Raw genomic sequence first — 13,957 nt, forward strand, 5'->3', positions numbered from 1 at the left:
GATGTGCTGCTACATGAATGAAATTTCATTGGCATTATTACACTTTTAATAGATGTGCTGCTACATGAATGAAATTTTATTGGCATTATTACACTTTTAATAGATGTGCTGCCACATGAATGAAATTTTATTGGCATCATTACCCTGTTACTTGATATGCTGCTACATGAATGAAATTTTATTGGCATTATTACACTTTTAATAGATGTGTTGCCACATGAATGAAATTTTATTGGCATTATTACACTTTTAATAGATGTGCTGCTACATGAATGAAATTTTATTGGCATTAATACATGATGCTACTAGATATGCTGCCACATGAATGAAATTTCATTGGCATTATTACACTTTTAATAGATGTGCTGCTACATGAATGAAATTTTATTGGCATTATTACACTTTTAATAGATGTGCTGCCACAGGAATGAAATTTTATTGGCATTATTACACTTTTAATACATGTGCTGCTACATGAATGAAATTTTATTGGCATTATTACCCTGTTACTTGATGTGCTGCTACATGAATGAAATTTTATTGGCATTATTACATGATGCTACTAGATATGCTGCCACATGAATGAAATTTTATTGGCATTATTACACTTTTAATAGATGTGCTGCTACATGAATGAAATTTTATTGGCATTATTACATGATGCTACTAGATATGCTGCCACATGAATGAAATTTTATTGGCATTATTACACTTTTAATAGATGTGCTGCCACATGAATGAAATTTTATTGGCATTATTACACTTTTAATAGATGTGCTGCCACATGAATGAAATTTTATTGGCATCATTACCCTGTTACTTGATATGCTGCTACATGAATGAAATTTTATTGGCATTATTACACTTTTAATAGATGTGTTGCCACATGAATGAAATTTTATTGGCATTATTACACTTTTAATAGATGTGCTGCTACATGAATGAAATTTTATTGGCATTAATACATGATGCTACTAGATATGCTGCCACATGAATGAAATTTCATTGGCATTATTACACTTTTAATAGATGTGCTGCTACATGAATGAAATTTTATTGGCATTATTACACTTTTAATAGATGTGCTGCCACATGAATGAAATTTTATTGGCATTATTACCCTGTTACTTGATGTGCTGCTACATGAATGAAATTTTATTGGCATTATTACATCATGCTACTTGATGTGCTGCTACATGAATGAAATTTCATTGGCATTATTACACTTTTAATAGATGTGCTGCTACATGAATGAAATTTTATTGGCATTATTACACTTTTAATAGATGTGCTGCCACATGAATGAAATTTTATTGGCATTATTACACTTTTAATAGATGTGCTGCCACATGAATGAAATTTTATTGACATTATTACCCTGTTACTTGATGTGCTGCTACATGAATGAAATTTTATTGGCATTATTACACTTTTAATAGATGTGCTGCTACATGAATGAAATTTTATTGGCATTATTACACTTTTAATAGATGTGCTGCCACATGAATGAAATTTTATTGGCATTATTACCCTGTTACTTGATGTGCTGCTACATGAATGAAATTTTATTGGCATTATTACATGATGCTACTAGATATGCTGCCACATGAATGAAATTTCATTGGCATTATTACACTTTTAATAGATGTGCTGCCACATGAATGAAATTTCATTGGCATCATTACCCTGTTACTTGATGTGCTGCTACATGAATGAAATTTTATTGGCATTATTACATGATGCTACTAGATATGCTGCCACATGAATGAAATTTTATTGGCATTATTACCCTGTTACTTGATGTGCTGCTACATGAATGAAATTTTATTGGCATTATTACACTTTTAATAGATGTGCTGCTACATGAATGAAATTTTATTGGCATTATTACACTTTTAATAGATGTACTGCCACATGAATGAAATTTTATTGGCATTATTACCCTGTTACTTGATGTGCTGCTACATGAATGAAATTTTATTGGCATTCTTACATGATGCTACTAGATATGCTGCCACATGAATGAAATTTTATTGGCATTATTACACTTTTAATAGATGTGCTGCCACTTGAATGAAATTTTATTGGCATTATTACACTTTTAATAGATGTACTGCCACATGAATGAAATTTTATTGGCATTATTACCCTGTTACTTGATGTGCTGCTACATGAATGAAATTTTATTGGCATTATTACATGATGCTACTAGATATGCTGCCACATGAATGAAATTTCATTGGCATTATTACACTTTTAACAGATGTGCTGCCACATGAATGAAATTTTATTGGCATTATTACACTTTTAATAGATGTGCTGCTACATGAATGAAATTTTATTGGCATTCTTACATGATGCTACTAGATGTGTTGCCACATGAATGAAATTTTATTGGCATTATTACACTTTTAATAGATGCGCTGCTACATCAATGAAATTTCATTGGCATTATTACACTTTTAATAGATGTACTGCCACATGAATGAAATTTTATTGGCATTATTACCCTGTTACTTGATGTGCTGCTACATGAATGAAATTTTGTTGGCATTATTACACTTTTAAAACATGTGCTGCCACATGAATGAAATTTTATTGGCATTATTACACTTTTAATAGATGTGCTGCTACATGAATGAAATTTTATTGGCATTATTACACTTTTAATAGATGTGCTGCCACATGAATGAAATTTTATTGGCATTATTACATGATGCTACTAGATATGCTGCCACATGAATGAAATTTCATTGGCATTAATACATCATGCTGCTTGGCATAATGCCACATTATGGAATGCAATATCAATGGCATTGTCATATAATATTACTAGATGTATTGCCAAATTATGGAAAGCAATTTTAATGGCAACATATTATCACACAAATTCCAATTTTTTTTTATAATGTTATGTATATTTAGTTGTGTGCCAAACTTTTGTCCATGACGAAAAGTTGTACTTTAGATAATGTTCACAGAATGTTTACATAGCTAACTTTTGTCCATAACTTAATGTTGTAAATAGAATGTTCACATAGCATTTGAGTTTGGAACATTCAAGGCCCAGTCTTGTTTACAATCAGAGTGGAGTTTTCCATTGGAATGTGGACCGCTCCAGTGGCCGAGTGGTTAGAGTGTCCACCTCAGATGCTGAGGTCAAGGTTTGAACCCCACCTGAGTCATACCAAAGACTTATTGAAAATGTTACTTACACTGCCTCATTAGGCACTCTGCATTAAGAGGTTAGTGTTAGGACTGGTCAGCCTGGTGTCAGGATAATGTGACTGGGTGGGACATCATACTACATGTCTGCGGCACGATGCCCCCGTTCTAGACATCACTCTAAACTGCCACACTGCAGACACTGTAGCGATATGACTGAAAAAGTGTTAAAGTTATGTTAAAAATCCAAATCACACAAATCAAACCCGCGATCTCCCGCATATGAGGCAGATGCTCTAACCACTACGCCATCAGAGTGGTCAGTCTTTTGGTGAAAATCCCATGTCACTATCACTATTCATTCATGAGGAATAGTGAGTAGCAAGATTTTCCTTTTAATTTAGGAACAACAAGGCATTATAAGTCTTGCAATGAAACCCAATACCAATATGACTTTCTATGTTGGAGAAGTCACAACAACAAGATTTTCAAGATAAAACCATCCAATCAAAACAAGTAATGATAACAACCAGGGATCGTCCTGGGCTTCGCCAATGTCGCAAATTGCATTTTTTTTTCCTTATTGGCGACAAAAATATCCCATCTGGCGATTTTTTTGGCGAAATACTTTTTGGTTATTTAATTTGTACATACAATCATGGATTTGGACTGGATAAATTAAAAGGCAGAACGAAAGGAAACCACAAACTTGACTAAGCAATGCATTGGAATCAATCTGTTACACAAACGATCCTTTGTTCTTATTGACAACCCCATCTTTACAGTGCATTGTTACATCATAATCTGCTTATGCTGACATCTGGGCTGAGTACTGTATGTTGCGATACAGTCAGTCATGCTACTGCACTATATCTACAACTGACCGACTTCTGAAGACGCGAATAGAACAGATACAATTAATTGTATGGTTAATCCTTCTGTTTTTTTTATACCAATACAATAGTTTTGCTGAACCTTCATAGAAAACTGATAACCTTTGAAGTACCAACTACTGTGTATAAATACAAAGCAAATGGAAAAAATCTCAATCACAATTATATCTGTCACCAGTGCAGCATTTTACTCATTGATCTTTTCCTTTTGCCATCAGTCCCGTGTTACGGCTGCAGAGATTTAAACTCCGCAACAAGAAATAGCAAAAAAAACAGTTTTGCATAATTAATAATAATTATTTATTTCTCAAAATACAGGAGTGAAAGAATCCCTAAATTGGGTGTGAATTTATGCTTATATATACGGTCCAATATTGCCAGGTGTTGACTCATGTAAGTTTCATTCATGGGAATGGAGATCCTATTTTTCTTGTCGAGAAAATTTATACAGCATTCAGTGATCATTCTTGTGATTTAGGAAGCAATTCGCTACAAGCTTTGTGAAGCTGGGGGGGGGGCTGCTGAGAGACTACTGGTGTCACCTGTCAGCACTGAGGACTGTGAACGTGGATTCAGTAAGATGAACCTCATAAAAACCAACATCAGAAATAAGCTCTGCATCTCATCTCTCGAGAATTTAATGAGAATCAGCATGTACAGATGTGAAAAATTAGACTTTGAAACTGCATTCAACAAGTGGTCAGCCCTAAAATCGCGACGGATCTTCATGTAACACTTTGTAACATTTTGTTAATGCTTGTTGTAATTAAAGTATTAACTAATCCATCTTCTGTAATTTTCATTGCCTGTTACATTAATAGACTAAATTAACACTTGGAAAAATGTACACTACTTTTTTTGGCGACACTTTTTGAAAATTGGCGACAAAATATTGAGGTTGGCGATTTTTTTGGCGACAGCTTTTTAAAAGCCAGGACCATCCCTGACAACATTCTCAAGATGGAAGCAGTGGCAGCCATATTGGATATTCAAGCAGCACCTTTTTTATTTTAGGACCAACAATGTATCAAAAGAAGTCTTCGCATGAAAACCCCATGTCAATATGATTTTTGTTCAGGAGCAGTGATAATAAAAATTTTCATGATCGGCAATGTCGTAGCCATACTGGACAACAAATCAGCACCAACTGCAATTAGGACCAAGCAGACATCATAAGAAGCATGAAGCCCCTATGCCAATACAATATTCCATTCAGGAAGAGTAGTTTAGTGATATATACTGGTGGAATTTAGCCAGATCTTGTACTTCACTTGATGTGCTCTAATCCAACTAGGTTTTCACAGCAAGAGTGATGCTTCCAGGAATTAGCTGGAGAGGGGAAGCCCCAACCTCCACCAAAGTTCAATCATGATAAACACATATTGGCATAAATCTTATCATTAATGCATAGGGGCGCTGGGTGCTTCAGTAGTCTAAGGTGCTCACCTTTACAGATTCCTAACATCTCACCTCTGTCCATGTGGGTTTGAGTTTCAGCTTGGCTAACATTGGTAAGTGAGAAAGCTTTCCAGTAGCTTCTTGTGGGTTAATTGGTTCTTCCCGTAGATTTACAAGTTCCTCCTCCACCAATTATACTAGCCTTGATGTATACACTGTCATGAGCTGAAAAATAGTGCTAAACCACCAAAAAAAAAACCTTAATGCATGAATATGCACTCTTTCTTTGATTCCGTCAATGGACTATGTGACCAATGCACTGTTGAAATTTAAATATTTGCATTATTCTGTATTTAGCATTATTCTGTATTAGCCTTATTCTGTATTTAGCATTATTCTGTATTTTAGCATTATTCTGTATTTAGCATTATTCTGTATTACCATTATTCTGTATTTAGCATTATTTTAGCATTATTCTGTATTTAGCACTATTCTGTATTAGCATTATTCTGTATTTAGCATTATTCATTATTCTGTATTTAGCATTATTCTGTATGTAGCATTATTCTGCATTTAGCATTATTCTGTATTACTGTATTTAGCATTATTCTGTATTTAGCATTATTCTGTATTAGCATTATCCTGTACTTACCATTATTCTGTATTAGCATTATTCTGTACTTAGCATTATTCTGTATTAGCATTATTCTGTATTTAGCATTATTCTGTTGACATTTTCCCCAGCCTACCTCTAGTAGTGAGATTCTCTTTTAGTTATTTGTATTGCTGGCAGCAGGACCATTTGAAAATAAATTTTCATCTTCTTGGAGCTCATCTAGCCAATTACAGACGAGAATCACTAATTTCCTTGGAAACATCAAATGTTCAATTCAATGAGATAGCCTCAGATACATACCAACTATTAATGTTTTCCAAATTATCGGTGACATGTTAAATATTCTGATCGGAGTCAGAAATCCTTGAAAAGGAAACTTTAAAATAATCTGTTATCAGCTTATGATCTGGCCTCAGACCACAATTACCCACCATCTTTTAGGATGACCCAAATCAAGAATATATTCTGAAGAATTAGTGCCTTGCTTGCATGATCTGTTTGACGCAGATATTTTAGTGGTAAAGTTACTTGTAATTATTATGTTGTTGTTGTTATAGGGTTTAACACCATTTTTTCAGCACAAGATAGGCTATACATGGCGGCCAGTATTAATGGTGGAGGAAGAACCGGGAAAACCCCGGAAAGAACCACCGACCCACGAGAAGCTACTGGCAAGCTTTCTCAGATATCCACATTTGCCGAGCCCGAGACTCGAACCCATGCAGACAAAGGTGAGATAGCAGTGATCCATGACGGACAGCGCTTTAGACCACTCGGCCACTCGGGGCCCCGTAATTATTATGAAAGGGTAGACTTGAAACTTTATGAAATTGAATAGAGAGTTGCATGTGCTTGTTGTTGAATGAAAACAGAAGGATGTAAAATGTCCCTGATTTCTGGGTCATGCTGATGCTTTTTTCTTACTTCCTCTATATCAGTTTGTTTACATTAGTAATACACAAACTTGAGCCAGTCTACATAAACTGAAACCTTGCAGGATGTATTGAAATAAGGTGGTCAATGTGTAGCAAGAAGTGATAAAGGTCTATCATTTATCTTAAGAATGGCATAGTGTAGCAAGAAGTGATAGAGGTCTATCATTTATCTTAAGAATGGCATAGTGTTCAATGCTTATACATGAAACAAATAATTTGGTCAGAAGCAACCTGCCATTATTTTGAGCATACATGAATGGACGTCAGGTCATGCTCAGTAAGGCAGTGTAAAAATGCATGGAACAGGCCATCAGACACACATAGTAACACCTTGGTGACCAAAACTAAAGCAGACAACATTAATCAATGCCAGATTTTGTTTAGATTATTCATGCATCATAGTTTTTTTTGTTTTGAAGTTCACATTCATTGCATGAGAACCTGTGTGTGGCTTATTTCAAACTGCATGACAGTCAAGACTGCATGATTTGTGCACTTGTGTGGCAATCATGGCTGCATCACTGCAGTAGATGGTAACTCAGGTTATCATAAAAACTTTCACTTACCACTATCCAAACCACAGTGTAGCACAAAGTACCCATCTTACCAAGTAAATATGGTTGTTACATGATGAAATATTTGTCATACCTGACAGGATAACAGCTGGATTTGCAAAGACATCTGAGCAAAACACTTTCTGAGCCAGGCTTACAAAGGGATCATCCGGATTCTCCAAAGAATTGGTCTGGATTCCAAAGGCAGTGCTGGCAATTACATCCATGGTAAACCCACCACATAGCCTAAAGAGAGATAGCTATCCATTAGTGCTTTATTTCATATTGCTTGTTAATCAAGTCAACAAAACAATATAACGGTTAATATTTTGTACAATCCTTTTCCTAAAACGAGTTTAAGTGTCTAGCCCTTCTGGAAAAACATGACATGTGTATGATTCAGGTCTACTTGGTCTCTAGAACCATACAAGTAAACGTCTAAAAAGATCATGAATTATTACTGTGATTCAGTAAAACTTGACAGCAGCAAAAACACCTTTTAAATGGAACCGAGTCCTCTCATCCACATGGTGTACGATGTAAGGTTGACTTTGCAAGAAAGGTAACCACTGCAAAAAATAGGTAGCCATCCAAGTTGTGTATGGTGTAAAGTGGACCTTGGGAAAAGGTAACCATCAATGTTGTGTATGGTGTAAGGTTGAATTTGTGAAAAGATAACCATCCATGTGGTATATGATGTGAGGAGAACTTTGTGAACAAGTTAACGAGAAAACATGAAAGACAAGAATGTCAAAATAATAAGCTAGATTTATAAGATCTGGGAAGATTAATTTTATAAGATAGGACACAGGTGTGCTGTTATGATGGCAATATTTTTATGTTTTAAATATGTAGAGAAAAAAATAGAAATATTAAATGCAATAAGTGCAAACAGTATTCCAGGGAATGCAGTCTCAACTGCAAACAGTGTTATGATTATGCTTTATGCAAAATCAGGCAAGGCAGGAACTACCATCATGAAAGATCAATGTTTTGGAAGGCTATTATCATCAAAGACCATTGTTGTGGAAGAAGATTTTCATGAAAAACCATTATCCAGGAAAACCACTGTTTCGCAGACCACTGTCATGAAAGACCATTGTTTAAGAAGACCACTGTCATGAAAGACTATTTTTTTAGAAGATCATTTTCATGAAAGCCTTGTTTGGAAGACCACTATCATAAAAGAACATTGCTTTGAAAAATGAGTGCCATGAAAGACCACATTATTCATGCATGGATCAATCGTGTTACATAAGTAATGACCAATAACCACTGATGAGAGAATATATGTCTTGAGAAACTACTTTTTGTTGGCAGAAGGAGTGGTCTTCCTTCAATACAGGTTGTAGTGTATTTTTGTTGGCAGAAGAAGTGGTCTTCCTTCAATACAGGTTGTAGTGTAATTTTGTTGGCAGAAGGGGTGGTCTTCCTTCAACACAAGTTTTAGTGGATTATTGTGGGAAAAGAAGTGGTCTTCCCTCAATACATGTTTCAGTGTATAACTCATTTTTGCCAGCAAACCTCATTAAAAGGATGTATCACCTATCAAACAGTACACTTTTAAGGTTCCAATGACCTATATTATACTATGGGATCAATGTATTACATGTATATGTTACTAACTCTGGTTCAACAGGGCCTGGGTTCAAACCCTCGAACAAGCTAAACAATCAACAAATCTCCAAACTCAACCTACCTTCAGCCATCACTAAATTGTTGTTCATTTAATATTCCAATAGACTATTAGCAAATAATGTCTAGGCAACGTTTACACCTTTACACATTGCCACCTGATGTTCTTAGCTTGTCTGATTAAGGTGATAATTGTCGCCATCATCATACGACACTTTGACAGTTTATGATATATAGTATCTATACATTCTTTATTATGAACTTCATCCAAAATTTGCAAGAAATTGTCAGCATCAACTGAAAATGTGTTTTTGATCAAGTGGTAACATGTTCAATGGAAATAAACTGATGTTAAGAAAATGCTGAGCAAATGAGACAATGTGGTTATTTCAGTTCTGGCAATCTGTCAACAACAGTTACTCCGCTTTGAATGTCCAGCTAAACTAACAGAAACATACTTACTGTTTCAGATCAACGCTTGATTTGGACTGGGCATTTTTCTTAAAAGTCTTCGCAAGTACTACCCCACATCTGTTAATTTCTGGTATCATCTGAAAACATGATAGAAAATGTCCAATAAACAAGAACAATGAAAATAAGCATCATGTACCATTGCTTTCCAAAACTGTTTTCATGTATAGCCTATCTTGTGCTGAAAAAGTGGCATTAAACCCTACAACAACAACAACATCAAAAGCACTTCCACACCAACAATATTTCTATACTTCTACATTCCAGCCCCATATATGAATCATTTCCAAAATTTAGTGTTTCCAACAAAATTTTGTAAACGGCATGGTAATTATGTTACTGATTAAATTGGAATACTTACTTCTGGGTGATAATTTCAGTACAAAAAAAAACCATGTTCCAGTTTTTATCATCCTTAAATAGCATAAAAAGCTTTAACTGTAAGAAGCAAAGTCTTTTTGTTTCACCAAGCCATTGTAGACAAAGAGAATTCCTACTGGAAAGGTCCCTTCAATCATATCTACTCAATGGCATGCAAAGTGATCTTTATCGGGTAGACAAACTGCTCCAAGCAGTTCAAATAAACAATGGTCTCCATTATATATTATCATGTTGTGTTAATCCATTTTGAGCATCAGTGTATTGCCACTTTTGATCATATAAATTATATTCAGCCCATATGTAACCATTATTGTTAGCAAGACACAAAAAGGGTAATTCAAGTTGTAAAGATAATTCGTTTAATCATATCTACTCACTGGCTCTTCAGTGCTTCCCATCACACAAATTATATGAAGCACATTAATAACAACTGTCTGTTAGTGAGACACGAGACAGGGAATTTTGCAACCATTTTTGTTAGTGAGACGTGAGATTTGGCATCTTGCAGCCAAAACAAAAGGCAAGCTGTGAAATGTTGTGTTGTTGTGGACCTAACACCATTTTTCAGCACACGATAGGTTATACATAGTGACAAGTGTAACCGGTTGAGAAAGAACATGGAAAAATCCTAGGAAGAACTAACAACCCACAGGAAGCTACTTGCAAGCTTAACCATATACCCACATTGGCCGAGTCTAAGACTCAAGCCGACAGAGGTGATATGGCAGTGATTGATAAAGACGTATGCTTTAGACCACTAGCCACCCAGGGTCCCTCTAAGTTATAAGATCAAAGGCCAGCAGTAACAAAATAAGTTGTGGAAAAATACAACAGCTGGCCAGGCACAGAAAAAAATAGGCATTGGAATAAAACAGTAGATTGCAACACCATCCTAAAGAGGCATGTGGAAAAGGACAAAATTGTTGCACACATCTATATACAAAGTTTAATAGCTCGAACATCAATCACTCAAATGACAGGCATCATTTAAATTGCTTGCTCAGTCCCACTGTAAAAAGTATCTTCATTTCTGATGCCTCGAAAACCTCAAAGCTGAAAACTGAAACCATGAAAAAAATCCAAGGAAACATGTCTTGCCTGCTGCCCTGCTTGATACAGGATTATTTTAATTTACAAATCAACTTAATCCTGCATGTAGATCAGAGGGAAGGATAAGGGTACATAATTTCATCAGTGTTGGGTCAAAACAAAGTTTTATAAGCGACGTGTCAAAACAAAAGTTCATCAGTGATGCATTGAAACAAAGGTATATCAGTGTTGGGTTGAAATAAACTTTTGTTATTGGATTAAAGATGATGAGTTCTGTGTTATAAATAAATGCATGAAAATACAAATCTCACTTTCGCATAAAAGATACATGGCAGTGAACGAGTTTTGGTAACAGTGAGTTACCTTTGTTGAGATGCATCCAAATGATCAAATTTCATGGGTGTAGGTAACACTGAGTCCAAGATATTAAGGGTGTAATGGATAGCTAAAAATACGTCAATCAATCATGCATACAAATCTGGGTCACACTGATCCAGTTACAGCATAAATGGGCTCCCTTTTGTTGATGCATCAACATACAAATTTCTATGCATATTAAGTGAAATAAAGTCGAATAAACTGACCAACTAACAAATGGTCAAACAACATAAATCACTCAAGCCTGTAAATCATGTAAAAAGGTGATTACTTTTGGTATAGGTGAGTTACCCTTGTCGAGATGTATCAACATTTCAACTTTCGTAAGTGTAGGTAAAACAGGGTCCAAGATCTTGTGGTGTAACAGACAATTAGCTGAAAATACAAATTTCACTCCTGGACCAGTGCAAAACTGAGGTCACAGTGACCTGCTTTCATATTATTGCTTCTCTCCTTTAGATGCATCAACATACAAAAGTACTGAGGGCATAAGAATGAAATGGTTGAAAATACTGAAGTCACTCAAGCATGAATTACAGGTCAAAGTGTAATATTAGCTTACTATTATTTACTTCCCTTGAGATGCATATACATACCAATTTTCATGAGTGTTGATGAAATGGGGCCAAAGATAAAAAGGGTATAACAAATCAATGGCTGTATATACAGAAGTTACTCTAAGGTCAAAAGTGGTGTCATAAATAAATGACTGAAAAGATAAATGACACTAAACTGTGAAAATTTGGTCATTTTTTTGTTTTGGTACTGTCGAGTCACACTTTTTGAGATACATCTACACAGAAATTTCATGATGAAAAGCAAGATAGGATCCAAGATTGGGAGAGTTTAAGAAACAATCTGCTGAAAATTCAAGTCAACAAAGTGTAATACAGAAGTCACCTAGTATAAAAGTAAGGTCCAAAAGTGGTGTAATAAAAAATGGCTGAAAAGACAATAGTCACTAAAATGTCCCTTGACCTCTCTCGGTCTACTAGACAGATTTTATTGAAATCACGAGACTCCCTATCATGGACCCCACCTTTTATTCAGATAGAAAGGGAAAGGTGAGTGACACAAGATGTGAAAAAAACATGAATGCAACATAGATTTAGTTTTAAGCACATGAATGTTACTTTTGCTCATGACTTTGTCAATTCAGTGATATACAATGTTCAATAAAACACATCTTAGGGTGCAAAGGAATCTATCTGATTTCAAATTAAATGGATACTGTGCCAATTTTACATTGAAACACTTTTGTGCCATTTCACCATAAATATGGCATTGCAACAATGAATCTGAATTTACAATTTGGTTTACACAGCTTTGTTGACAATGTGTATACATTTTCATCAACAAGTATTTTACTTACTCATTTTAAGTTTAAAACTTTACACTGACGTAATCAATCCTAAGGATATGTATATCAGTCAAATACAACCATATTTGGGTTGGGGGGAGGGGGAATCAGTAAGTCAGCAGTACTGTATTGTCATCTTTACTAGATGACTAATGTTTCTTCAAGGTCTTACACGATTTCCAGATCAACCTCTTGCCTCCTGACAACAGTGCTATAGCTAAAATATTAAATGGTGTTATGCTGTGTATTTCCTTCAAACATAAAAGGTTTGCAAAAGTAGTGAAGTTTATTCTTGTTGTTTTGTTTGTGTGGGGGGCAGGGGTTAGGACCATAAGCACTGTTGACAAATGAGACTTACCAACTTCAGTTTACCAGAGCTAAATGTTGGTGTCATAATCTTCCGAACTCTGGTCCAGTCAGAACCTTGAAGCACCAACACACTTTTATTAATTGGCCATGGTTCACCTCCTTCAATTCCCTAAAAGGAGACAATAACAGGCTTACTTCTTAATGTTTTACCATTTATTTGCAGAAGCAGACAATTGTGTGTGTGTGTATGTGTGTGTACATGCATGCATGCATGTGTGTATGTGCATGCATACACGTGTGTATTTGTATGTGTGCAGAGCTTAAAAAATCCAATTTTTCTGGGGTCTCTCTGAATCTAGACTGTGTCACTCTCATATTTGAAGTGAGTTGCCCATCTGGCCTGTCCCAAAGTGTTATCTAATTTGCCTGAAAGAAACCTTTATCTCACCAATAAAAGTTCTTGAAAGACACTTGTAAATTCTTAATATTCTGCTCCCTGCTTGAGCCCCATCTGTAAATAACTCAATGCAGACTGTCTGCTTAATTCTATCAAAAGCTATGCAAGTGACCTATGAATAGGGAACAGTTTTGATGTGTACATTGTTTCCCATATCTGACTGGTTACTTATATTTAGTGCTTACTTGTGCAACATAAATAAAAATAATCTGTCCACTGCACATAAATCAATGTGATATGGTAATGCATCACTCATCATACCTATCAGTATCTATATGATATGTTAATGCATCACTGGTTAAATATATCAAGCAGTATCAATGTGATATGGTAATGCATCACTGGTTAAATATAT

The 13,957-nt window shown here is 35.2% G+C and overlaps 1 protein-coding gene across 1 annotated transcript in view; it reads right to left on the bottom strand.

Annotated features, from left to right (window-relative positions):
• The window catches only part of LOC149776690 (uncharacterized), a 187,124-nt gene that overhangs the window by 33,051 nt on the left and 140,116 nt on the right, over positions 1–13,957 (bottom strand). The window contains exons 20-22 of the mRNA XM_089941330.1: positions 13,195–13,314; positions 9,659–9,747; positions 7,656–7,807 (exon numbers count right to left, since the gene is read on the bottom strand). Coding sequence (XP_089797456.1) covers positions 7,656–7,807; positions 9,659–9,747; positions 13,195–13,314 — 361 coding nt within the window. The remainder of the gene's footprint in view (positions 1–7,655; positions 7,808–9,658; positions 9,748–13,194; positions 13,315–13,957) is intronic.

Source organism: Sinohyriopsis cumingii, chromosome 18 (assembly GCF_028554795.1).
Source record: "Sinohyriopsis cumingii isolate HCF-2022 chromosome 18, ASM2855479v2, whole genome shotgun sequence".
Classification (NCBI taxonomy): domain Eukaryota; kingdom Metazoa; phylum Mollusca; class Bivalvia; order Unionida; family Unionidae; genus Sinohyriopsis; species Sinohyriopsis cumingii.